This window comes from Harpia harpyja, chromosome 5, assembly GCF_026419915.1.
Source record: "Harpia harpyja isolate bHarHar1 chromosome 5, bHarHar1 primary haplotype, whole genome shotgun sequence".
NCBI classification, from domain to species: Eukaryota; Metazoa; Chordata; class Aves; order Accipitriformes; family Accipitridae; genus Harpia; species Harpia harpyja.
In genome coordinates, this window is record NC_068944.1 from 41828633 (window position 1) to 41856495 (window position 27863).

Consider the following 27863-nt stretch of genomic DNA (forward strand, 5'->3'; position numbering starts at 1 on the left):
AGTATCACAAATTTGATTTAATTTTATTAACTATTTTTAGTATGCAGTAGGCTTTCGCTACTGCTGTTGACAGAGTTCTTGGTGAAGTTGCCCTATTGCAGCTCACTACATTTTTGAAAGATACTGGATCTGACTCCCTTCCTAGCTGCATTTATTTACAGCCAAGTTAATGAGCATTGTAGGAATTTCCTTATTGTAGGGGGGTACTGGGTGACGTGAAGCGCCATCTGCCTTTTTGCTAAGAGTCTCTTGTTCAGCAGTGTTCCATTCACAGTTAAAAACAACTTCAAAGTTGTCCTGTTTTTCCTCAGCGGTTGACACAGTATCCTTCACCTTGCCCCCAGATTGAGGAGCTTCACACACATGGTTCTTGTATTGGGAGCAGCATGGCCAGACTCAAGAAGAAGGGGTGAATGCTGACTACAGAGACAAAAAGCAAAATACTCCGGAGAAAGATTGCAAAGAGCTTGTTTTGTGAGAAAGGAAGCCAAGTGTGCAGTTGTGGCAGTTCATGATGTGTCAGTGTCATGTACTCCTGGGTGCATGCACAGGGCTTTCACATCTGTTTTGGGTTCCTCGTAGATTCAGGACATGTCTGTAGAATAAGCGGCAGCAGTCTGACCTAGAGAACGGGAGGTCTGACTGCACTTTGAAAGTACAATTGAAGCCTTCTAGCCAGACAGGATGATTCAGGTCATTAGAGATGTGATTATCTATAAATAATTGGGAGCTGAAACCAGACTTTTGAGCCTTTAAGTATAGAGGCAGTCATAATATAAACCTATAGTCTTCATTGCCTTTATCTTGCTTGGTCTTTATCAGTAAAGCTTTTTTGTTGGCAGGTTAAGTGAGATCCTTTGGGATAAAGGATCCTTTAGGCTAAGATAGAAGCTAGTTAACCATGAGTACAAAGCAGAGACTTAAGGGTGGGTGTAGAGATCCCCATAGCAGCACTGGTTATAGGGTATGTGCATTGTGAGTTACATGCTGAGTGGAGTGGCCACCCAGTTGTGTAGCCTCTGTTCCATCAATGTGTCTGCATCCAGACTTGTGGCCTGCGTCAACCTACCATCTGGCTGTGTTAAACTACTTTTGTTTAGTGTTCTCAGTTTAGACATCTTGCTCTTTGAAGCTGTAGATTATCTCATACCGTTGCATCACAATGCCTTCTGATCTCTCCATAAAATAATTTTCATTGTTACTTTAGGTCTTTATGTACTTACACTTAAATTCCAGCAATTCCAAATATTTGCTGTGATGTCCCTTGCATGCTTTGTTATCCCAAATAGCCCGTATTCTTTTCTCTGTCAGCTGCTTTTTCATGGATGTTTCTACCCCGTATTTCCTGTATTCTCTGTTTCCATAGTTGGATGTCTTGTCAAAACTAACATATTCTTTAGCCCATGACTAAGGATTTTTTTTATTCATTGCACATCACATTTAAATATAGAAGCATGTAAACAGAACACTTTTTTTTTTTTCTGGGTGTGTATTAGGATGGCCTTGTTCAAACCTTTCAAACCATCTTTGATGCTACTTAGTATTGCAAACACCTTTTGGAAGCAACAGCACCTATAGCGGTCACCCTAAATTGTTTTTATTTTTGTTTGTTGAAGTATGAAAGCATATTTTTAGCATTTTATTTACTGTCTTTTATTTTTAAACTTTAAAAAAAGCCCGCTCTTAATCAGACTGGATGAAGAAGGTACCTAGGGGAGATGCCTGCATAATACCATTGTGGCTTCCTTGTCATGTGTGATAGTCAACGTCCCTGCCTGTGCATGTGTTCAAGCCTGTTCTTTTGACAGTCTTGCAAACCTCCCTCATTACATACATGTATATAATTTATATATAGCTTAGCTAATATTGCTGCGTACATATGCCCTTGTCTTTATTTCTGATAATTTTCTCAGGATATTTTAATAATTTGTGAAACTATTCATGCTCTAGAATTGCATGCTCCTTGGAGGACGCAAGAACACAGATGTACCATTGGAGGGATATCTAGTAACGCCGATACAGAGAATATGCAAGTATCCCCTTCTTTTGAAGGTACTTACAAGATTTTTATTTAGGACTTTATACTTTCTGTATAAAACTGGTTGCTAAGCATATTTCTGAACTGCAGGAACAATCTGTCTAAACAGTGAATAATCTCTTTATTAGATACTGGACCCAGACCTGCTCTCATTAAAGCTAGTGGCAAGTCTTCTGACATCAGTATAAAAAGAACTGAGGAGTTTAGCTGGGTCAAGATGATTAGCTCCCTTCTGCGTCTAGTTGTAAGGTTGCCTCTCCATTGTTAAATGGAAGTGAGCCATTTAAGGAAGTTAAATGAGACTGATTTCAGCTGGGTTTGACCATGCCCTTGCTTAAAATGCATTGGGATAGCAGAGTTTGTTAGTGACATGCTTCGATGATTCTAATTTACCATCAGCAAACAGTAAATGAAAAATATTTATGAAAATGATTTGTAAGAAAAACTGTAGAGTAACAGTAAGATGCTGTAGGTGGTTCTATGCACACTTATATGTTTATTCTTATCTTACCGTTACAACTTAAAACTTAATGAAAAATGTTGAAGTGCTGATAAACCTCCGAGTTACTGAAATTTTTCCATGTTAGGAAATAAAATAATACAGGAAAGTAAATATTTAAAGTAAATATTTAAAACAAACTTTTGCTTAACTAAGTAAGGTCTAGTATTGTTTATTGTGTCAAACCGTTAGAGAAAAGCCAAAGCAGATTCTGCTCTAGAAGCTACTTGAAACCTGATTATTGGACAGTATTTTTCACAATGCGTGTGTGAGTTTAGATCTGAAACATTGCCAGTTGTGAGGCATATGCATTTCATTGCACTGACATAAAAACCTAAAAGTAAACATGTTAAAATTAAGGTTTTTAAAACAAGTTAAAGAATATAATAATTGCAGTGAGGTTTGAGTCATCCCAGATATCTGTGGTTTTACAGTTCCCTTGGCCTATTTTAAAATTATTTTTATATTCTGGTTTTTTGAATGAAGGATCTACAGACAAAACGGGAAAATGACTAATGAATTACTCTAGGGGGCAATGAAATGAATATATTTATGTTAAATAAATTTAAATACAGGGTGTGGCAGCAGCAGGGTTAGGGCTCCAGAGGAATGTACCCATGCCTCAGTCAGGGTATATGCACTGAAGGCAGTCCGTAGTCAGTCCAGCTGTCAGTGGGTAGTTGGTAGTTTGAGATGGCAAATCTCAGATGAATACTGGCAACTCCACTTTTGTTCTTTAGTATGGCTGCCATTACCAGTAACCATCTGAAATCAGTGAGTCACCTAAGCTATTGTTCAGTGCTCTGGTGTATTGCACTAGATTAAACAATAGCATGGAGCTAGAGGAGCATAGTTTTTTCCCTAAGTTGCAGAAAAGGAAGGTGTTAATTTTGACATAAGTAAACTAACATTTTTAATCAGAATTGTTATCCTTGCTGTTGATTAGTTCCATCCTGTGGAATATAAAAAACAACCCCCCCCCCCCCCCAAAAAAAATGAAGCTCAACATGAAGAAACATTGTTGGAGGAAGAAAGTAGCTGAAATGCAAACTTGTTCCTAAGTAGTGATGGTTTCTATTGTTAGTAATATATTTCTCTGGGTTTTAGTGTCCTATTAAGATACAACACTGGAGGGTTTATTACTTTTTCACCTAGTAAAAGAGAAGTCTGGCTACTTTTTGGTTTTGTATCCTAGTCGATTTAAGTCTCCTGTAATGTACCTTTAAAAATCAAAGACAGGTTTCTTTTTTCCTTTTTTTTTTTTTTTTAAATGTCTAAATAGGAGTTGCTGAAGCGGACTCCAAGGAAGCACAGTGACTATGCGGCACTAATGGAAGCCCTCCAGGCCATGAAAGCTGTCTGTTCCAACATAAATGAAGCCAAGAGACAAATGGAAAAACTAGAGTTTTTGGAAGAATGGCAGTCTCATGTTGAAGGATGGGAGGTACTGTTGTAAGATTTGTTGCTTTGTATATTGAGGAGGGAGTAACAGTTTTCAACAAGCATATATTGCACTGTTATTGTGATCCTGAGGTACTGTCACCTCCTCAATTCTGTGAAATCACAGCTTTTATTTGGGATCTACTCTGTAAATTAAGTGTTCATGACTGAGCATCGTTGTATAAAATAGCAGGCTTCCAGGAAAGAGGGCAATTGTTTAGGGTTTGACTTAGAACATTGACCATTTACATCAACATGTATGTGTGCACATATACACATCTATAAATGCTAATATAACTGCTTCTCTGATTTTACTGCTGTCAATGCCTGCCTAATAGCATTTTGTCTGGTTGAAAAAAATTTGATTATTTATTATTGATTAAGCACTGAGTCTACAAGTTTTTGTCAGCTTGTAGGTAGTCCCTTACTATGGGCTGAGCTAACCTAACATAAATGCGTTCAACAGAATCTGTGTAAGACTTGTTGGTTTTTTTTAATAGTTTGCAAATGGTAGAGCTTTAATGCTTTAGTTTTGTGAAGAAACCATAGGTCTGTCTCTGAGTTAGAGTTTTCAACAGTAACCAGAAGAGCCATCTTTCCCCTAGATAACAAGAAGATCAAGTAGTTGTAGCACCAAAATCTTCCTTTTGTATTATTTTGAGCACTGTAATTAGTTTATACAGAAAGATAGTTGTAGCTTTGAGTGTATCATTAAATTGCCTTAGGTGTTTTGTATTGAAATGTCTCAGCTGCCTGCACTGAGGTGAGAGGGAAACACAGGTGAACTCCCAGTAAAAGAAATATAAATCAAGCAATGTAGACATTTTTTAAAAAGTCAGTTTGGAATATAATACACAAGGTTTTTTACTTCAACATGGAAGTAGTTCTTTGCTTTTTTTGAATACTTTGCTTGAATGTGCTACTTCTCTTCCTAAGAGAGCTGCTTAAGAACTAGAGGAAGAGATTTTATCCCCTTAAGCTTTGTGGAAGGCTTGCTGGCAGGAAAAGTTAGCAAGAATAATGTATTTTTTGCACGTTAGTCTGATAGACTGATACCTGATCTTTCAGCTATGTAGTGGGAAATGGCATTTGTACAGTGCAGAGAAAAGAAAGGGTGAGGGACACTGATAGGACAGTGAATCAGAGAAAGCTTTGAGATAGACCTGTCTGAACTTTAACTGTCAGATTTCCCCAAGAAGTCTGACAACTAAAAATTAGGCTATTGACTAGAAGAGTCAACTTTTAAGTGGATATTCATAGTAATAGATAAAACAGCAGAAACAAAAAAGAGTTTCTACACAGCTCTGTTCCCTCCCTACATCTCCTGCTTACCACACCTGCTGTTTCTTGAACTTGCTGTGCCTAAGGATGCACTCTGCTTCTGCAGCAGTGGATTCAATCTCCCCCTGCTTCCAGAAGGGTTCAGCAGAGCAAGCCACTATCTGAAAAAGGCATAAAAATTACACGGAACAAAGAATCCCCTGAATACTGCCCGTGACACTGCAAAATTATTTCCTCTCTGCTCCACATGAAATCTCCTGATGTGTGGACATATGCATACCTTTGGGGGGTTGTTAATTGAGTAGTGTGGGAAGGTTTGATTCTTTCTAAGCGTGGATTAAGCAACTAATTTTACTGTAATCAAAAGTCTTTGTGTTTCTTCAGTGCATTTGTAGGATTTGAAATGTGTCACCTAAGGTATTTTTCCTGTGTAGCAGCGTTTTCAAGAACCGCTCTTCCATTTCTGTAATTGGGGTAGGTATAATTTAGGGCAGAGAAGTCCTCTTATGCCAGAGTTCAGGGCACTGTAGTCTTTTGGTACAGGACTGTCACTATAACACAGTCCACAAAAATTCACTGTGCCTCAAGAGAAGGAATTTTAGCAAGTACAAAAGCTATATAATTGCTCGTCTGTATTCAGATAAGCCTTTCTGCATTTAGTTGTAATCCTCAATCTCAAAAAAAAAAAAAAAAGCTATTAAAGACAAATGGCAGAGAGTGTGTACTCATACCATGATATTGTTCATAGGATTTTGAAAAAGAAAGGACTACTTAGGTAAAGTAAACCTCTAAATATTGTAATTGAGAGGAGGTCTGGTTGACCTAGCGCTTTCCAAAAGAAGCAAATAGCTTAACAGCTGCTTGTTTAGACAAGGTGAAAATAATTTTCTTCTTGTAATTAGCTTGGACTTGCTGTCATCAGCAATAACTTGGAAAGATTAGTATATGGGAATATTAAAACGCATTAGACATGCTTGTGCAATAACTTCATGATAGAAGCAATAGCAAGTTAAGTGCTTACGTTGCTGAATATTTTATGGCAATGAAATTTGTTGAATAATCCTTATTGCCTATCACTGACTTTACTCCTATTCTTTTGAACTTTTCAATTAAGTTTTCTACTGCACTATAGTGATTAAAATTCTTCTACATGCTTTCAGTGCCTGAGTCTTACAGGTATTTGTCAAATCCATCTTAATGAACACAAGTATAAAGTTCCAGTATTATTAACTCAATGCATTATTAGTCATTTAAGTTAGTTAAGAACTGACCTCAAACCTCTAACCCTTAGAAGGGAATCCACTTTCCTGTATTAAGTTTTTTCTGAGTCCTTAGTAAGACATACAGTGGTAAGTATGTTTGCTGTTGGAAATATATTAACAAGCAAAGGTAACAATAAGGAAGGGTAACAATATGGACAGAAGCATGTGAAACATAGACTTATTCGCTCTGTGCTCAGAATGTGTTCTGTGAACTGTAACATAGTAATTTCCTTCCAACCTTGGTGGGTTTTTTTGTTTGTTTGTTTTCTTTGTTTTCTTTTGTTTTGGTTTTGTTTTGTCGTCCTGTCCTGTCCCGTCCCGTCCCGTCCCGCCCCCCCCCGATTTAATTTTAGGATTTCACTTGTGCTTGAACTCTAAAATAGTGCCATTGTCTTAAAATAGTATGTTTTCAGTAGAGTTATGTGGTGTTTATTTTAGTTTAGCTGATCAGGTTTGATGTTATCATATGGCAACCACAGGGTGCCTAATCTGGCAAAATTTTCTTGATCTTAATATGCACATCCTTTTCAAACATAATATACAGTTAGTCCTTGAAATGGTAAGAGTTGCAGAGCGTGTATAAGAGCTAACAGTATTTTGAATGATTCCCAACAACAACTACAAAAAAATCTCTGAATGCAGTGTATGAGACTGGATATAATTAAATAAACATCTGGTTTTATGCATTGCCTAAAAATAAAGAGGCAAACTTGTTGGAGATTTCCTTCCAGAAGGAAATGCTTAGCACATTGCTTGGCCCCAACTAGAAGGAAAGGGAAAAAAATAAAGACTATTTTTAGAATCTGATCAAAGCATGACTTGAATTCCTATACATAAGTGTCATAAAAAGAAGCTTGTGTTTGTTATGATAAAAATACAGATTCATGGAAAAATGGAACATCTGTTTCAAGAAAGAAAATTTTGAGTACAATGACTTTCTCCCTTAATTTCCTAAGTGGTTAAATTTATTGGCCTGAATTCAGAACTTGTGTAGGTGGCTATCTCAGCTGGAGAATGGCTCAGCAGCTGAAGGAGTCTGTCAGTAAAATTTGCGTGGATGTTTCAGTGAGAGAAGGAAAAATAAAATTGTTGCATTTGTTGTAAACTGGAAACCAAACAACCCAGTCTGAGTCACAGGCCAAGTTAGTGACAATAGCATGGGGTATTCTGTTCCTTTCTGTTCCACCATATCATCAAGTAGTATTTTAATAGAGATATCTGGTTTAAACTCCAGAATTTTTAGGCCTTTCCCCTATTTTATTTCTGTTTCCTATGCCCATGTACAAGTACTGAAGAGTAAGTTAATATCTGTCATTTCTGACATTTATCACTGTTAACGAGCTGGCCACTGAATCAGTACGGTCAGGCCTCGATGTTTGACTGGAATTTGCCCAGAATATGTAGGTAAGTAGCTTTTGTAACAAACCAACAAATGCTGCTTTTCATCTTACGGTAATAAAGGTTATTTATAATGTCAGAGACGGGTATTTAGTGGCTTAAGGATGAAGGGGATATTGTTTTAAATTTCTTGCATATAGTCTCCGTCCCATGCATTTTAAATGCATTTATTTTGTGATGTGGTCATGGTAGCCCACATTTCAGACCTCTTGCCTGAGATGGTGCCTTAGTGGAATGATAGGTGACTGACTGGCATCCAAAGGTTGTTAAAAGCCAGTTTTACCTAAGTAGCCTGCAGGCTCCGAGATCTTACGGGCTATTCATTTCCACACCAAATATCCTGAAAAACCACGTTTCGTGGTGCCAGTGCTACCCACGGGAGAGGACTGCTCTAGAGTTAGATGTTTGGAGTCTTCAATGATTCAGTAGGATAGATGGAGGAAAAACTAGTCTAGATTCACAGTATAAGCCTGCTTTGCAGGTCAGTTTTTTCCAACTGAATCCTTTATATGTTTTGTTGGAAGATGATTAAAAGAGGTTTGTTTCTACAATACTGTGGTGGGTTGGCCCTGGCTGGATGCCAGGTGCCCACCAAAGCCACTCTGTCACTCCCTCCCTCAGCTGGACAGGGGAGAGAAAATATAACTAAAAGCTCCTGGGTCGAGATAAGGACAGGGAGAGGTGACTCAGCAATTGCCATCATGGGCAAAACAGACTTCACTTGGGGAAATTAGTTTTTAGTTTAATTTATTACCAATCAAACTAGAGTAGAATAATGAGAAATAAAATCAAATCTTAAAACACCTTCCCCCCACCCCTCCCTTCTTCCTGGGCTTAACTTCACTCCCAATTCTCTCTACCTCCTCCCCCTGCAGCAGCGCAGGGGGACGGGGAATGGGGGTTGGGGTCAGTTCACCACACCTTGTCTCTGCCGCTCCTTCCTCCTCAGGGGCAGGACTCCTCACACTCTTCCCTTGTTCCAGCATGGGGTCCCTCCCATGGGAGACAGTTCTCCATGAACTTCTCCAACGTGAGTCCTTCCCACAGGCTGCAGTTCTTCACAAACTGCTCCAGTGTGGGTCCCTGCCATGGGGTGCAGTCCTTCAGGCACAGACTGCTCCAGCATGGGTCCCTTCCATGGCGTCACAAGTCCTGCCAGAAAACCTGCTCCAGCATGGGCTCCTCTCTCCACGGGTCCACAGATCCTGCCAGGAGCCTGCTCCAGTGAGGGCTTCCCATGGGGTCACAGCCTCCTTTGGGCATCTACCCGCTCCGGTGGATATCTGCTCCACCGTGGACCTCCGTGGGCTGCAGGGGCACAGCCTGCCTCACCATGGTCTTCACTGTAGAATCATAGAATCATTTAGGTTGGAAAAGACCTTCAAGATCATCGAGTCCAGCCATCAACCATGCCCACTAAACCATGTTCTGAAGTGCCTTGTCTATGCGCTTTTTGAATACCTCCAGGGATTGTGACTCAACCACTTCCCTGGGCAGCCTGTTCCAATGCCTGACAACCCTTTCGGTAAAGAAATTTTTCCTAATATCCAATCTAAACCTCCCCAGGTGCAACTTGAGGCTATTTCCTCTCGTCCTATCTCCAGCCACCTGACAGGAGAGACCAACACCCACCTCACTACAACCTCTGTAGTGGGTTGACCCTGGCTGGATGCCAGGTGCCCACCAAAGCCGCTCTATCACTCCCCCTTCTCAGCTGGACAGGGGGGAGAAAATATAACAAAAGGCTCATGGGTCAAGATAAGGGCAGTTTAATAAAGTGAAAGCCAAGGTCGCGCGCGAAAGCAAAGAAAAACAAATGATATTATTCTCTACTTCCCATCAGCAGACGATGTCTAGCCACTTCCTGGGAAGCAGGGCTTCAGAACGCGTAGTGGTTGCTCCGGAAGACAAAAATGCCCCCCCTCTGTCTCCCTTTACTTAGCTTTTATATCTGAGCTGACGTCATATGGTATGGAATATCTGTTTGGTTAGTTTAGGTCAGCTGTCCTGGTTATGTCCCCTCCCGAGATCTTGCCCTGCCCCAGCCTGCCATTGAGGGGGGGGCAAAAATGTTGGAGAGACAGCCTTGATGCTGTGCCAGCACTGCTCAGCAGTAGCCAAAACACTAGTGTGTTATCAACACCTTTCTAGCTACTGATGCAGAGCACAGTGCTATGAGGGCTGCTATGGGGAGTATTAACTCCATCTCAGCCAGACCCAATACAGGTAGTTGTAGAGCGCGATAAGGTCTCCCCTCAGCCTCCTTTTCTCCAGGCTAAACAACCCCAGTTCCCTCAGCCGCTCCTCATAAGACTTGTGCTCCAGGCCCCTCAACAACTTGGTTGCCCTTCTCTGGACACGCTCCAGCACCTCAGTGTCTTTCCTGTAGTGAGGGGCCCAAAACTGAACACAGTACTCGAGGTGCGGCCTCACCAGTGCTGAGTACAGGGGAACAATCACTTCCCTGCTCCTGCTGGCTACACTATTTCTGATACAGGCCAGGATGCCGTTGGCCTTCTTGGCCACCTGGGCACACTGCTGGCTCATATTCAACCGGCTGTCAACCAGCACCCCCAGGTCCTTTTCTGCCGGGCAGCTTTCCAGCCACTCTTCCCTAAGCCTGTAGCACTGCATGGGGTTGTTGTGACCCAAGTGCAGGACCCGGCACTTGGCCTTGTTGAACCTCATACAATTGGCCTCGGCCATCGATCCAGCCTGTCCAGATCCCTCTGTAGATCCTTGCTATCCACAAGCAGATCAACACTCCTACCCAACTTGGTGTCATCTGCAAACCTACTGATGATGCACTCTATCCCCTTGTCCAGAACATTGACAAAGATATTAAACAGAACAGGCCCCAATACTGAGCCCTGGGGAACACCCCTTGTTGCCGGCCACCAACTGGATTTAACTCCATTCACCACAACCCTCTGGGCTCGTCCATCCAGCCAGTTTTTTACCCAGCGAAGAGTCCCATGGGCTGCAGGGGAATCTCTGCTCCCCTTCCCCCCTTCTTCACTGACCTTGGTGTCTGCAGGGTTGTTTCTCTCACATATTCTCACTCCTCTCTCCAGCTGCTGTTGCATAGGCTTTTTCCCCATCTTAAATACGTTATCACAGAGATGCTACCACTGCTGCTGATGGGCTCAGCCTTGGCCAGCGGCGGGTCCGTCTTGAAGCCAGCTGGCATTGGCTCCATGGGACATAGGGGAAGCTTCTAGCAGCTTCTCACAGAAGCCACTCCTGTAGCCCCCCCCCACTACCAAAGCCTTGCCATGCAAATGCAATACAAATACATGGCATTTTCAAAACGACATATTACAAAAATGCTGGTTTCACTGAAAATACCCCATCAGCTCTAATTGCAGGTAGTTTAAATGTATAGAAACATGAATTGTAGCATAGTAATAGTGATTTTACATTTAGGTTGAGCAACGGTATGATCTTCTCTTGCAAGCACTGAGTATAAATGTACATATTAATGAAAACTTTGAAATAGCAAATTACTTTTCACGTTCAAATTGCTCATATTTGAGATTTCCCTGGTAGTTTTGATTCAAAAATTTAATGAAAATGTGTTTGTGTTAGAAGGTTTTGGTAATATTTGTTCCAAAAGTATTGCTTGTTGGTAGTGTAGTACAGTTTTAGCTGTGCAATAGATAGCCTCACCTGCTTCTGGGACAAGGGTGACCTCTCATCCGTTACTGCAGCCTCGAACCTTCCCCCGTGAAGGGGACAGCTCGGAGTTGGATAAATGAATTATCCTACTGGGCTGGGTATCAACTGTAGCTTGGTGTTCCTGCTGTAAACCTGTGTGGAGGTTCAAGGTGTAGCTACATCCTTCATGAAAGCGTTGTTATAGTCAGTCCTCCTTTGAATTGCATGGTGGATATGGCAGTGCTTGTGTGCTCCCTGCTTTATCCTTCTTCAGGCATGTTTTTCATCCCTCAGGGATGTGGTGGAGAGGAGCATTTACCCCAGGTGTAGAGACAGCAGTGCTTTCACATAATATGCCTTTCCTCTTTTCTCCCTTTCAGCTCCGTGCCCACCCAAAGTCTGTGAACAGGCTGACCCTAACAGTGTAACATAGTCAAGGGGGTGGCAGGGGATTTTTCTGCACTAGCAGTGTTATGTAGGACAGCCAGATGTGACTTCTGATCCCGTTATCTTATTCCCTTAGACTTCAGCAAATAAAACAGCAATAACAAAATTCACTGACCTGCGGCCACACCAGCATGGGTTGTGATCTTGTCAAAAGGTATCTGATAAGTGAAGTTAACACTGTTCAGTATTTGGATGGGAGGTCTCCAAGGGAAAAAAGTGTCTCTAGAACATTTTTTTTCATCATCTAGCAGTTTATAGTAGAAAAGGAGAAAAATGAAGAGGAAAACAATAGTAAAGGGTAGTAATGTGATACAGATAACACTCACTGCCATATTGTGATGTTGAACTTGAGTCATGAATGAGGTGAATCTTGATAATTCAGGTAGCCTGAATTATATACATTTAAAATATGTATAAAATATGGTATTTATGACATGATGCTGGCACAGTAGCAGATTTTGCTAGGACTGTTGGGAAAAGGTTGTATTTTTCTACAGTGAAAATGAAATTTTACAATAAAAAGAGAAAAAGTTTTTTCATAAAACCCTTTCTATGAAAAAATACAGCCTTTCGTAGAACGCTGAAACTGCCAATTCAATTTTGAAGCCTTAAACTGAATTTTTTTGGCTTCCCTACAAAAACCCCCCAATTTTCCAGCAAAGCTGAAGTCTTCTGGTAAAAATAAACCAAAAACCTTTAAAAAATATCCAGCCTTTTAAAATGCAAATTATTAGTAAGTACTATTCCAGCAAATTTCAAAAACGTATTGTTTACTCTTTTTAATATAGAAAAACAATGAATTAGAATGGAAAGAAATGACATGCTTTTCGGTAGTTGTGGTCAGCAAGCATTAAGTGCAGCCCTAATTTATGCTTAATTTATATTACTGAGTGTGTTCTAAGGTGTTTCAGCGTTTGGTTTCAAATAAAAGTGTAAAATTGGTATGCTAGCTTCTGGTGCTGATGCTGTCTTAGAAAGGGAAGTATGGTGTAGTGGCTATAGGTGACATTCATTTTTGGCTCATTTGATCCTAAATGGAAACAAGAGCGGTTAGTTAATACTGATACTGACGCTGCTTTATTTAGAGACCTGAACTGCGTTCCAGTGTGATGGTTGTGCAATCTCTCTTATCATCTCTGTAAACAGACTGCATTCTCCTTAGAGCAGTCTGAGCTATTGCTCAATATTCTGGGCTGTGATGTACAAAGGATGAACGGTAAGATGAAGAGCTGAGAGCAGAACCCATGATTGCTTCTTGGCTCTTAATTGAACGCATTTTTCTTTGGAGTACTGTGGTTAGATCAAGAAGAGGAAGTAACTACAGCTATTGTAGGCATAAGTCATTCAGAACATGTGTAGATTAAAGCAAAGTCCTGGATTTTGCAGGTTTTCCAAGCTGACTGTTGACTGCCTCAAGTTAGGAAACTCTTCAAGCCATGGGTGTATGCTCGATGCATCCAGCACGCATAATTGTCAGTAGAATTGCATGGCTGGATGCATATTGCATATGGACAGGAGCTCTGTCCCGCAGGAGCATGACTTTTCTGAATAGCAAAATACACCTCTGAATTCAAGGCAGGCTTCCTTGAGAGGTAAATTTCTCTTTATAAAGCATAGAAATGCCATGACGTTTTTGTAGAAATATTTTGGGGAAGGTGTTATACTTTGTTAAAGTTGCTTCTTTTTCATTAACCTTTATGAAAATGCCTGCTGCCTTTTCACATGAAAGAATGATCTGCCTTGAAGCAAAAATGAGGCATGGGATGTTTCATCCCAAACATTTAAAGCTTAGCAAAATTCTGATGTCTTCAGAGTATGTTAGGAGGAAGTATACTAGATAGTCTTAGTTGTATGTTAGCTTTGCCTGAGTTTTAAATCTTGTTGGATTTTGATTTTGTGTTTAGCTTAATTTAGTGTTGAAGTATATACCCTTAATGATGTTCAAGTTCCGGGTTGCTTCAGCTTCAAAGTTCATCTTGGCATAGATTATGTCTTGTAAAGCCCTATTTTCAGACATTTCTGACTAAATAGTAAAGTTACTGAGGATAAGATTTATTGTGTAAAGCTGGCCTGATTTTTCAGGTGCGGTCTCACGCACAGCTGTAATATGATTTGGAAACTTTAGTGATTAGACTTTATCCATTCAGAAAAGCCACAAACCCTCCCCCCTAGTTAACGGCAATACTAAATGAGTACAAAGCTGGTGTTAAGCATCATTAGAAATTATTATTTAATTACAGTGTAATAAATTACCGTGAGTTTTATTCTTGGTGTTTCCAGAGAATCCTTATGGTTGTGAGTTTGTATAAGAAACTTTTCCTTAATTGGTGCAGAGTCCTTCAGTTCTCACAGAATAAAAAATAATCTCTTTCCAATTGATTTTAGGGGTCCAACATCACAGACACGTGCACAGAAATGCTGCGAAGTGGACTACTACTGAAAATTTCAGCAGGAAATATCCAAGAGAGGATATTTTTTCTTTTTGATAACCTTTTGGTCTACTGCAAAAAAAAGCACAGGTAAATGATTAATTTATACTTTCAAAAAGAATGGATTTTTCTCACAGTAGAGCTAATCCTCTGTGTGCTGTTTCATAAGAATACTTGAACAACACCGAAGGGTCTACTGCAGTTAATTGCAATATAAAAGTCATTATTTTTAGAAGAGACCTATCATCTAAAGAGAAGAGTATTTAATTCAAACATTGGAAAGATTTTATACAAATGCAGAATCTAAATGGTGAAGTGCAGGGAGAAAGAATCTGTTTTGTCAGTCTTCCACAACAGGTTTTATGACAGCCTCACTCTCTTCTAGAAAGGGTAAACAGACTGAATTTTTAGTTCACACAAATTAGTAGTGTAGCTTATGCTATAAAATAAGTCTCTATAGATTGAAGAGTTTCAAGCCTTTTATTTCTAATTGGGGAAGACAGCCAGAAAGCTGCTGCTTGCTGCGTTGCAAGGAGCAATTCCTTAGTTCAGCAACAAGCTTCTGCGATTAACGTTCTGTGCTCTTATGCTTCCGAGAAATAAGGGTTCTCCTACGTACAGGCATCCTTCTTGAAACTGCTTAAATTTGTCTCTTTGATCCAGAAAATGTTTTTGAGTAACCACTGAATACATATTAGTGGATAGACGCTTGATAAATTCCTAGATACATGATAGACCTTGAGTATGATCTCCAATAGCACTGCTGAATACCATTATCTTTGCCTCTGCCTTTGTACACTTGTGGATGGTGTCAGAGGAAACTCCACCATTGACCTCAGTGTCTAGTCAAGGAAACTGTCTGCAGCTGCTGAAACTGTTGTTTCATAAATCCAGGTTCCACTGTCATCACTACAGCTGTGTCCATAGGATCAGTGCGAGTGCTGTAAGATTTTCAAGGGTAGTTCCAGATTTGATAGCCAAATTTCATCCTGTTTTTCCAGTTGTCTTTTACCAGTGCCCTAGATTGTCTGTAGCATCCAGGTGAAAGATGTCTTTCTCTGCACCTATAATACCCATTTGTTTTGATCAGTGCTCTGGCTTGGCAGTGGTCACATGCCTGTTATAGGATGGATCCTGGCCCAGCTGCTTTTGAAGGCTGTACATGAGAGGATGGTCAAGTGCAATGTTAATAGCAAAATGTACGTTTGGTGCATTCGGGTGAAGGTAGCTGGCCGTGCAGTCCAGCGTGTGGGAGCACCCAGCACCATCAACTTTAGGATGAAAAGGCTGGTCAGGCAGCCTGATGCCATAGTGATTTCCCCCTCCCCCACTGCTTTAGCTGTGTCTGGGGAATAGTGTGTGCTCTTAATCCTCTTCTTGCTACCTGTTCTTGGTGGGGTTGGATGAGAGGGGAGGAGATTTGAGGGTTGGATAATAGAGACCAGAACTCCTGTATATGTGTACCACAATAGCTGTGTGTTGCGTAGTCTAGTTATAACCTCAGATGTATATACACAAATACAACCAGCAAAGTAAATGGATATTTATGCATAAAATGCATAAATCTGAGACCCATTTTTAATTGCAGTATTAAAATCTTACTAGCAACCCTTGTTGCCTGCTGTTGTATATAGTATGTATGTGGTATTTTTCACATGAGTTTTTGCATAGGACTCATCATTCAAAAGTATTATTCTAAATATTTTAAAAATTATTTTTCCAAATAAGTTTATACTCATTTTGTCATACGTAAGAGCAGGTGGCTAGGGGATGGATATCCCTTTTCTCTCCTCTTGTGCTAATTATCGGGAAGCGATCACCCCACTGTACTTGGCACTGGTGAGGCCGCACCTTGAATACTGTGTTCAGTTTTGGGCCCCTCCCTACAAGAAAAGCATTGAGGTGCTGGAGTGTGTCCAAAGAAGAACGATGAAGCTGGTGAAGGATCTAGAGAACAAGTCCTATGAGGAGCAGCTGAGGGAACTGGGGTTGTTTAGCCTGGAGAAAAAGAGGCTGAGGGGAGACCTTATCACTCTCTACAACTCCCTGGAAGGAGGTTGTAGTGAGGTGGATGTTGGTCTCTTTTCCCAAGTAACAAGTGATAGGACAAGAGAAAACGGCCTCAAGTTGCGCCAGGGGAGGTTTAGATTGGATATGAGGAAAAAGTTCTTCACCGAAAGGGCTATCAGACATTGGAACAGGCTGCCCAGGGAACTGGTTGAGTCACCATCCCTGGAGGTATTCAACAGACGTGTAGATGTGGCATTTTGGGAAGTGGTTTAATGGTGGACTTGGCCGTGTTAGGTTAATGGTTGGACTCGATGATCTTAAGGGTCTTTTCCAACCTAAATGGTGCTACGATTCTGTGATAGACTTGTGGTAAAATCCACTGTAGCACCTGTAGATGATCTTGCTGAACCAATATGTGGGGAAAATCAGACTCAGTATGTGGTGTAGAAAGCAGAAAGTGGTAGTAGTGTGTCCTGGTTTCAGCTGGGATAGAGTTAACTGTCTTCCTAGTAGCTGGTACAGTGCTATGTTTTGAGTTCAGAGCGAAGAATGTTGATAACACTGATGTTTTCAGTTGTTGCTCAGTAGTGTTTAGACTAATGTCAAGGATTTTTCAGCTTCTCATGCCCAGCCAGTGAGAAAGCTGGAGGGGCACAAGAAGTTGGCACAGGACACAGCCAGGGCACCTGACCCAAACTGGCCAACGGGGTATTCCATACCATGTGACGTCCCATCGAGTATAGGAACGGGGAAGTGGGGGGCAGGGATTCGCCGCTCGGGGACTGGCTGGGTGTCGGTCGGCGGGTGGTGAGCAATTGCACTGCACATCATTTGTACATTCCAATCCTTTCATTATTGCTGTTGTCATTTTATTAGTGTTATCATTATCATTATTAGTTTCTTCTTTTCTGTTCTATTAAACCGTTCTTATCTCAACCCACGGGTTTTGCTTCTTTTCCCGATTTTCTCCCCCATCCCACTGGGTGGGGGGGAGTGAGTGAGCGGCTGCGTGGTGTTTAGTTGCTGGCTGGGGTTAAACCACGACATAGTGGAAAGTAGCCATCGACCCTATTGATCAAGAATGTTTTATAAGAACCTCTCTATATTGTAAAGCTGCTGAGCTTGTTCTGCAAGAACAGAACTGGACCAGAAATGCTGTTTTTTTCCAGTGGGTTGCTACTGAAGCTGCTGGCTAACCCTGAGGGAGGTTTAAAAATCTTCTTCCCCAGTGAGTATTGTTTCCTCCTACAGATTACTCTGTTAACAGGGAAGCATTTATATGTGAGAAGATAGGTAATTTATACTTCATTAGCTATAGTGAATCAGTCCTTTGTTTTTAAGTTTCAACTCTTGCTTAGGTTGCAGAACTTTTGGAACTGTTGAGTATGAACCATTTAAGATCATCATGATTATATTTAGTGTTGAATACTGAATTTATTTCAAGGATATCCTTCCGCAACCACTCAGTTTCATTTTTATGTAGACTGATTAAATACAAACTCATGGTCTTTTAAAAATTTCTAATTTTTGCTATATTTTGTTGTCTGGTAATTACAATTAAATTACTGATTACATAGTATCTCTTCACTTGTCCACCACTAAGTTACATATTTTTGTAGCCATATTCCAGCTACAATGCACTATTGGATGAAAATCTCAAAACACGTGACAGGTCTATGATTTCTTTGGTTTTGAGCAATTATGTCCTACGTGTCATTGGCTACTACCATGGTGACATCTCTGCAGATATGAGAATAACTAAATTTAGAACATAGTTTCAGAGTTTATGGTGGGAAATGAATTGATCATATGACAGCAAGATACTTCGGGTATTGATGGCAAGTAGGTAAAGAGCGTGTTGCTCACAGGAGGTTTGCATTTTGGAAATTTTACAAAAATTGTCCTATTTTTATGGTATGAGATATGTAATTTTTAAGCATCCTTTTGCTGTGGAGTTGTATAAATGTGGCTTGCTAAATTTGGGTTCATAGGTACAAAGGTGTCGTGGTTTAAGCTCAGCTGGCAACAAAGCACCATGAAGCCACTCACTCACTCCTCCCCCTGGGTCCCAGTGGGATGAGGAAAAAATATAAAGAAAAGCTCGTGGGTCAAAACAAGGACAGGGAGGGATCACTCACCACTTATGGTTGTGGGCGAAAGACAGGCTCAACTTGGGGAAGAAACAAAATCAATTTACTACAAATCAAATCAAAACAAGGATAGTAAACAAGGAGAAGTAAACCCAAACCTTAGAACACCTTCCCCCCACCCCTCCCTCCTTCCTGGCTCAACCCCACTCCCGGTTCTCTCTCCTTCCTCCCCCCCAGCGGCGCAGGGGGACGGGGAATGGGGGTTGGGGTCAGTTCATCACACCTTGTCTCTGCTACTCCTTCCTCCTCAGGGAGAGGACTCCTCACTCATCCCCTGCTCCAGCGTGGGGTCCCTCCCACAAGAGACAGTTCTCCATCAACTTCTCTAATGTGAGTCCTTCCCACAAGCTGCAGTCCTTCACGAATTGCTCTGGCATGGGTCATTTCTGTGGGCCGATCTTCAGGAGCAGGTTGCTCCAGCGTGGTCTTTCCCACAGAGTCATTGCCATCTTTGGGGGCATCCACCTGCTCTGGCGTGGGCTACTCCAGGGGCTGCAGGTGGGCATCTGCTCCCCCGCTCCCCTCCATGGGCTGGGGGGGGACAGCCTGCCGTCTCACCATGGGCTGCGGGGGCATCCCCTCCTCCGGCGCACCTCCTCCTCCCTTCTTCTTCACTGACCTCGGTGTCTGCAGAGGGGTTCTTCTCACATTCCGATCCCCCTGCTCGCTGCAGGTTTCCCTTCTTGAATCTGTTCTCCCAGAGGCGCTACCACCGTCGCTGATTGGGTCGGCCTTGGCCAGAGGCAGGTCCGACTTCAAGCTGGGGAAGCTTCTAGCAGCTTCTCATGGGAGCTGCCCTCGCAGCCACTCCCCCGCTACCAAAAACCCCACCACAGAAACTGAAAACAAAAGGTCACTAGAGTTATTGGATTTACTTCACTTGGGAGAGAAAAAAAATGTGATACTGAACCTTCATGCTTGCTGCTGTTAAGCTTCTTTTTTAAATATATTATTCAGTTTTTGAATAAGAAACTTAGAGTTACTCCTTAGACAGTAATGACTGAGAGGTAGGTCATTTTCTGAAGATTAGTTTCTCTCTGGAGTGAGTGAAGGTCAGAATTTGGTGATCATTAATTCTCAGGAACTGACCTTTGTTTGATATACAGTATTAATTATCATTATAGGCAAAAATGGGCAGAAAATCATCCCTGGCTTATCTGAGGTGGGAAAACCTGCCTAGAACTGAGGTTTTCAAAAGGCCTTGACTTCACTGGGAACAGTTATAGCCATGCAAAGTGATTTGGAATATATCACTCTGAAACTGGCACAAAATTTCAGCAATTCTTAATTACAATTCTTGGTTAACCCTTATGTGAGGAAGGAAGAATGTTGTCTTCGTTCTTCCATGCATAAATCCCATTTATGAGGCTAATGTGTGTAGGTCAAGATTTATATCCAAATGTGTTCTTATTTCATTTTTTCAGTCATGCTGCCCTTGTGTTGAATTTCTTGACTACATCAGTTAGGAGGAAAGATCCTCCCAATGCAATATTTTGTCTTTGATGGCAGACAGTGGTGTATAGGTACCAAAGTGTTGGAACAGAGCTTTTACAGAGTGAGACTTTCCTGATAAGCTCTCTTGTCTGTCAGCAATTTGCAGCTTACTCTTACCAGAGGTAGCATCTTTGCATTCGCATCAGCAGTGTCCCATTCAGCAATGGTTTCCACAGTTCAACTGCACATGTATAAATGTATTTTGATTTTTACAGTAGTCTTTAAATGCTACATGTACAGGTAGCAGTGCAGAAACACAGAAAAATGTGGTGGATGACATGCTCATCTGCTCTTTCTTTTATCAGGCGACTGAAGAACAGCAAAGCGTCTACAGATGGCCACCGTTACCTTTTTCGGGGCAGAATAAACACAGAAGTGATGGAAGTAGAGAATGTAGATGATGGAACAGGTGAGTATATTTGTGTTGCTCACTTACAGAGCAGTCTTTTGAGATGCTGAAATCAAATGCGGCTTCATGATTTCTTTGAGAAGGGAGGGTGCTCCCTGTACTTAGAAAAAGATGCCACTTCAAAAGCGCTATATGCTCATATGAAAACTCTGCTTCTGTGACACATCATTGCTTTCATACATTATTAGCTGGGCGGTCATAGATGACTGTTTTATGCTAACATGAACAGAGTAATAAAATAAGGTGACATTTATTGCTCAACGGAAATCGCGTATTTAACTTTACTTTACAGCGTTGCAGCACTCTTTAAGAGGTTATCCCTAGGTATGTGATATATTTGTAAAAGCAAATGGAAAAGTTACCTCTGTTGGAATGAAACCTGAAACACTATGAATGCTGATGTTGTAACATAAGTGTTTAAGAAAAAAGGAAGGGGTTTTTTTAATACCTTTAGGGATATAATCCATATGATTGCTTGAAATTTTCCTGACATATATTAGAAAAGTGGAAACGCAGGGTACTCCTGAATTGAATTTGACAGAAATGTCAATTTTTGTTTTAGAAATCTGAGTTTAACCTTCGAGCTTAACAATTATTATTTCCTTACAATTAATAAAGAAAACCTGAAACATTTAAACATTTTGGGCTTTTTTATGTAAAACTAAAAAAAAAAAAATATGGGAAGCTTGCAGTGGCATTGCAAATATGTAGGTCTGGAGGAAATTTCTGTGAGTTATATATTACTTCTTCTGATTTTAAAATAGCATTAGATTTGCCCTACATCTACTGTGGATTCCAAGCATTTCTTACTGTAGTTTCTTTCTAAAATTGAGCATTAATGGCAAGGACTGTACAGCTTAAGCTTCATAGAAATCCTTCATAGGAGTTAAGTATTTCTTAAAAATTAAGATTTTTTTCTTTTTTTCCTAATCTTGAGTTGCTTGCTTTCAAAATAGTTCGCTCACTTCTTGTTCTACTGGTAGACTTGGAGAACAGTTTGACTGTTGGTTTTATTGCAACAAACTAGTTTATTGGAAGGCTGTTGTCTCTCCTCCATATCTTCTTTTCATGTCTTTCAACCTTTTGTCATGGGTTGTGTTTTCTAAGTTTTTGTTACTTTTTGTGTCCTTTGGAGTTTTGGGGTTTTTCTTCAGTTTGTTGGCATCTTTTGGATTACGAGGGGTCGAGAGCTGAAACTTCACTGGTGCCAAGTAGAACAGAATAATTACTGTAGTGCTGCACGTGGGATGTTTTTTACTAATCCCAGGATTGTTTGGCTCTTCTGAGAGCTTTATTTTTCGATTTTTCAGTTTCTGTTCCAGAATACCACACCAGATCCTTTTGTGCAGTACTGGTGCCTATCCCATTATATCTTATACTGTGTTAATGTCTGAGAGTAGGTCCTAATAATTATTTTCTTTTCTGTACTGAATTTTATCTATTTCCACAATTTATTAAGCGTTTAGGATTCATGTCTTCTTCCCCAAAGCTCTTCCAATGCTTCTTGCCTTGGTTCTATGAACAAACAACGTTATTACTGAACCATTTAAGCTCTTGATAAAACTAGTGGAAAATACTGAACATAAGGTAGAGCACCATGGTGTCACACTTGATTCATTCTCTTTGTTTACTAGACATTTTTTGTAAGACCTCCTTGACATCTGTTTTGGGCTATGTCCTTCACCAGGCCCACCAATTTAGTTAGTGATTTAGAGATATCTATGGGTATGCTATAGCGAATTTCATCAAGCCTTGTTGGCTTTTCCAACCTAAATGATTCTATGATTCTCTGATTCTATGACTTGAATATAATTTATCCAATATTCTATGTCCCGCTACTTCCCTTTTCTGGCCTGTATTCCTACCCAATTGTTGGCTTCATTTGTATGAAATCTCAGTTAGTGCTTTGTTAATGCAAAAAAGAGAGTTGAGTGTTTCAGTCTTTTGTGTCATGTATTATTTGACTACCTTTCATTTATTTTCCTTCATCTTCCTTCTACATGCTTTAGAAATAAAAGACAGTTTTCCTGTTTCCATTATGTCACTTTCTAAGACAGCATCTCTTTACTTGTAACTTTTGATGTTACTGTGGCCACAGAGGATTATACCCACCATCTTCTTCCTGACTAGTATTCCAAGAATTCTGTAACGTTTTCTTTCACTGGTTCTGATCCCACATATTGCCACGCTTTTAGTGTTGGCTTTAGCAAATATTTCTTCCTTCCTCCTTCCATGACTATCCTGTATTTCTCAAATCTGTCCTACCTTTCTTCATTTGCTTGTTCTAGCTCTCCAGTCCTTGATCTCTTTCACACTGTTCATTTTCCTTCCTGCCCGTTTGCTTTCTTCCTCAATGAATCTTCAAGTATAATTTGGCTAAGCGCAAATGGTCTTCGTCTCCACTCCAGACACCAGTAGTCTAATTTCCTCCAGCCACAGGAAATTTTGCTACTGTCCCCATTTCCCATAGCCTTGCACAGAGTACTGGAGGCTATCATGCTTCTTTCCCACTTGCTCTCCTGAGCCATATCAAATCTTGTCATTTTTATATATGCAGCATTTCTAAAATCTGTCCTCCTTTCCACACTTCTGAGACATCAGTTAATGGTTTGGTTATTTTGATTTCTAGATTATTAGAGGTGGTAGATACCCCATCCCTGGAAACATTCGAGGTCAGGTTGGATGGGGCTCTGAGCAACCTGATCTAGTTGAAGATATCCCTGCTCATTGCAGGGGGGTTGGACTAGATGACCTTTAAATGTCCCTTCCAACACAAACTATTCTATGATTATTCTTACCTGCTTTTTTCTTCACATCCCCACATTTTCCACCTTCTCCATTTCAGTTTGTCCAATATCCTAAAATAATTTTTTCTTGTAATTACTGCTATTTCATCCCTCCTTTCTATGGTTCTCTTTGAAATATGGAAGTATCTGTGTTATTTCCCTGGCCTGTGGCACCTTTCTGCCCTTTTCTTGCCACCCCCTCCCTTTTTTTTAAAAAAAACAAAACAACCTGTTTTCCTTCCTTTTAGTCAGAAGTGTATTCACTCTCTTCACAATGATACTTTTTCTTTCACTCAGATCATGATGCCCTTCTTCAACTTTCCTCTGTCTTGGTTTCTGTACTGTTCTTATTTGTTGCACCCAGATGCCTTGTTTCTCATCCCCTGTAGTCATCCGTGTTTGAACTGTAACCTGGTACTATTCTGCTGCGTTCTTTTTGTCTCATCTCATTCCCAAGTATAGTAATCTGGTCGTCTAAGCCTCATTCACATTAGCTTTGCATGTGCTTTCTTTGGTATGGTATTATTTTATTCTCCTTAATCATCTATCACTTTCTATAACTCTTAATTTAGAGTGAAAGCTCTGAGTGCAGAGTGCTTATATTTTCATATCTATGCATGACTCTTTCTCATGGACTCTTCATGGGGCTCTTTATAATCATAAAGGACTTTTGAATCTAGATGATACTTACAGAGTTTTTTACAGTAGATTTTGGGATCCTCTGCTCACTTGGTATAAGGAACCATAGGGCTCCAGGGAACAGGGTAACTGAGAGCATTTGCTCTCAGCATTGATAGATGTAGGAATGTAGTCTTCATTGTTTGTAAGTAGAAGCACAGAAATAGGAAAACAGATTCCCAGTGTCGTTTATTGTCATGCTAATGACATGCCTACAGAAATTAATAAAGGTTTTTCTGAAAAGCAATTTTTCTTTCATGAAATTAGGCCTGGGCTGAGCATTACCATTGGTGTAAGATTTCTTTTTTGTTTCAGCATCATGAAGCACTCTGCCTTTTTTTGATTGCACTGATTAAAGTGGAATGCATATTACTTATCACAGCAGACTGTTTGTGTTCTTAAAACAATGTGGCTACACAACTACTTGCAAGTATTACAAAGGTGGATATATTGTGATGGTATTGTTTTTTCTGTATTCAGTTTTTAAAATTCAGTTTTGAGAGAAAAGTGTATTTCTAAAGGCATTCACCAGCCATTAAATGAATGTTATTCAGTTTATGAAGACAAGCACTGGAGACTTAGGAAATACCAGATTTATGGTTGCTTATACTATCTTAGTTCTGTTCCGTGTTGTCTTGAAATGAGGCATGAAATAGCAAAAAACACTGCATGATAATAGTAACCAGAGACTGCATCAAAAAGTATATAGCAGAGGAAGGGAATTGATATTATGCAGCAATTACTTCCCTGGTATTTCTGAGCGTTAGTGCTCCTAACTAAAGTCTGAGAAACTTAGAAGTACTTCAATACAGAGATTTCTGTTTGTTTTTTTTAAGGGAAGAAAAAAATTCTGTTGTATATGGCTGTAACAAATTGCTGCTTATGCACCTCTCAAAGGTTTGAGTCTTGAATTTTGAACAACATATTGCAGTTCAGATTACAAGCTTTAATGTATTACCAAGTACCATTAGAAGATGAGGTAATCTTTTATCACTTTTTCTTGGGAAGTTGGAGGCTTAATGATTTGTTAAGCATGTTTGTTCAGACTTTGCGTGGAGCAACTTGAAGTCTCATGCTCCTCTTCTTTCTGTAACCATCATGTCAGGTTTGCAAATCATTTGTTTAGCCTGACTGGCAGCTGTGATTGCCTTCATGTGAAGAGTGTGTATATATCCTGTGCAGCTGGCCAGTCAGAACATGCATACCTCGTGGCTGGCCAGCCAGCATGTCTGCAGCTTTTGATCAGATTTTGTCCAATAGCTAGTCTGAAAAAGGTATGAGTTTAAATAGGATGATAGTGTAATGCCAAAATGCTTTTCAGGAGACTATGGGCATGAGTGTATTGGGGAGAAGAAATTGCTGATGGGAGCCTTGGACGATTGTAGTCATGGGGAACACAGAGAGCCAAAGAGAAAGCAGGGGTGTTGCTGTTAAAGGCAGAGGTTGGTCAAGCTGGGCATCGCAGGAGTGGGTTACTATTGCAAAATTGGGCTATAGCTACCCATTTTCCTCCACCTGACCTCATTGCCACCTGTATACATTAGGCAGTCTTAGTACCTAGCTAGGTGATTGAGCTTTTCACAGAATTCAGTTTGTAGTGGCATGAGATAAATGTGGTCAAACTGCCAGCCCTCTTGGCCCTGCAGTTACAGACCTTCAGATGCCAAGGACGCTGTATGTTTAAAATGTCCTTTCTACACTGAGATATTCAAGTGGCTGGATGAGCCATTTTTTCTGAATTAAACTACTAAGTTTACATCAAATTTCTGTCCAGAGTGAAATGAGAGGATCTAAATCCACTCGTGAGTCTGAGCCATCATTTTTTAATTTTTTGGCCACAATTTTAACTGCTAGTGTTCACTGCATTAGAGATCATAATATTTGTCTACATAACATGGGTGTTGTGATGATAGATATATGGTAACAAAGACCACAGGAAAAATATCACTCTGTAGTTTTATATGTATTAACACTAACTTAATAAATAAACAAAAAGGTGCAGCTAGTGCCATATTGCAACGTTTATAAGTATATGCTTAAATAGTACAAAGGGACCTTAACCTTCCTTCCTCCAGTAGTGCTCTTGCCTCTTATCTCCAAAGGGCTGCAGTCTGTCAGCTGAGAGCTTGTTTGAGGCTTCTTTCTTTTCCCTGACTTTTGACTCTGATTTTCTGACAGTGCATGAATGATACGATGGCTAGTTTTCAAGAAACAGTGCTTTTAAAGGGACAAAGGATATTACACATAGGTTATGTGAATAAATATATGATAAATAAGTGGTATAAATGTGCTGTTGCAAAAATAACTTACTTCATTTTTTTCCCCTGTCATAGACTTGCTTGCACTTTCTTATATGCTTTCAGTACTAGAAAATTTTGTTGGTTTAGAAATTAGCCATCAGTCTCATGATTTTCTAGTAGTTCCTGACATTTCCCAGCCCAGTATACAAAGCTTGGCTGCTTTCCATCTAATTAAAATGCAGAGTTATTGAAAGGATACTAGCATGTCTGCAGAGATTTATGATAAATCTTAGCAAGCATTTCAGCAACGGTTTCAGTTTTGGAAAATCCCATCTCATTATACAAAACAGGGCTGAATTACGAAAAAGTATTTGCAAAGTAGAAAGCCCTGTAGTTATTGTAGTAGTTCAGGGCTGGCCCTAGGACTTTCTTTCCTCTTAATGAAAGTTTGTGGTGAGAAAATGTTGACCTTTGATTTTCTTAATATTTTGTACAGTAGTTGCTAGTTCTAGTTTTAATCTGTATTTTATGCAAAAAAATATATTTGTTATCATGAGGAATTTATGCCTCACAAATTTTCCCCCAGGAAAGGCATGTAATCCTAGTGAAGGATATTCAAGGGTGTTAGTTTTGGAGAGGAAGTTTGTTTAGCTAATTTCTGAATAAGATGTATGGACTAGCATGTTAAAATCAAATGTTATAGAATTAAAGAGTAATAAGTAGTAAATTGTCTGGTTTTTGTAGCATAGTGATTTACATGTTAAGAGTCAGAAGTTCAAGATATCTAAGAACATCAGCAATTATTACCTCTCTCCTATAGTGTGCAACATAGAGTTGTTAGGAACATATTTCAAAAATTATGCATTTGGTTAATGCATTTTTTTTTCAAATCAGAGTAAATCTTGTATTATATTTCAGTTTGTTTAAACAAGTAAGTATAGATATATTTTTATTCAGGTAACAAGTACAGATACATCAAATATATATGATTTACTTACTTGTCAAATGGAAATTGTGTTTTTCCCACTGTATGTTTAGTCCTTTTTTAAATTTAATAGTAAATCATTCAATCAGCACAGCGGCTCTGAGTAATTTAAGGGGCAAAACCACAATGCTGCTTTTTTAAGGAATTATTTATTACAGTTTAACATGAACAAAAGTACTCCAAGTACCGTGATCTGTTCTTTTAATAGGACTCTGCCTGTTTTAGTGTCGAGTTTATACCTTCTTTCATATGCTAGGCAACTTGCTGTTACATTTTAAAAAGGACATTATTTACTAAAAGTTAAAAGTACAGCTTATTAAGTTACAATATGGTTCACAAGCAGCACAGATAACTTTAAATTCATTTTTAGTCTTCTGTATTTCCTGAGCTTTATGTGTAATGATAAGAGTTCTTAATAATTTTAAACAACTATTGCTTTTTTAAGAATTGGTGCCCTTAAAGCCATTTTATCTATTCCCAGCTGACTATCACAGCAGCGGCCACACTGTTATTAATGGCTGGAAGATCCACAACACAGCAAAGAACAAATGGTTTGTATGCATGGCGAAAACCCCTGAAGAGAAGCAAGAATGGCTGGAGGCTATTTTGAAGGAGCGAGAGAGAAGAAAAGGTAGGTTAATAAACTTCCTTGTGTTGCTT

General features: G+C 39.9%; 1 protein-coding gene across 4 annotated transcripts in view; it reads left to right on the top strand.

The window, feature by feature from the left end:
* Positions 1-27863, top strand: part of PREX2 (phosphatidylinositol-3,4,5-trisphosphate dependent Rac exchange factor 2) — a 192221-nt gene that overhangs the window by 54513 nt on the left and 109845 nt on the right. For all 4 annotated transcript variants that reach the window (XM_052786784.1, XM_052786785.1, XM_052786787.1 and 1 more), the window contains 5 exons: positions 1951-2052; positions 3820-3981; positions 14408-14541; positions 20411-20514; positions 27685-27834. In XM_052786784.1, the coding sequence (XP_052642744.1) occupies positions 1951-2052; positions 3820-3981; positions 14408-14541; positions 20411-20514; positions 27685-27834 (652 nt within the window). The remainder of the gene's footprint in view (positions 1-1950; positions 2053-3819; positions 3982-14407; positions 14542-20410; positions 20515-27684; positions 27835-27863) is intronic.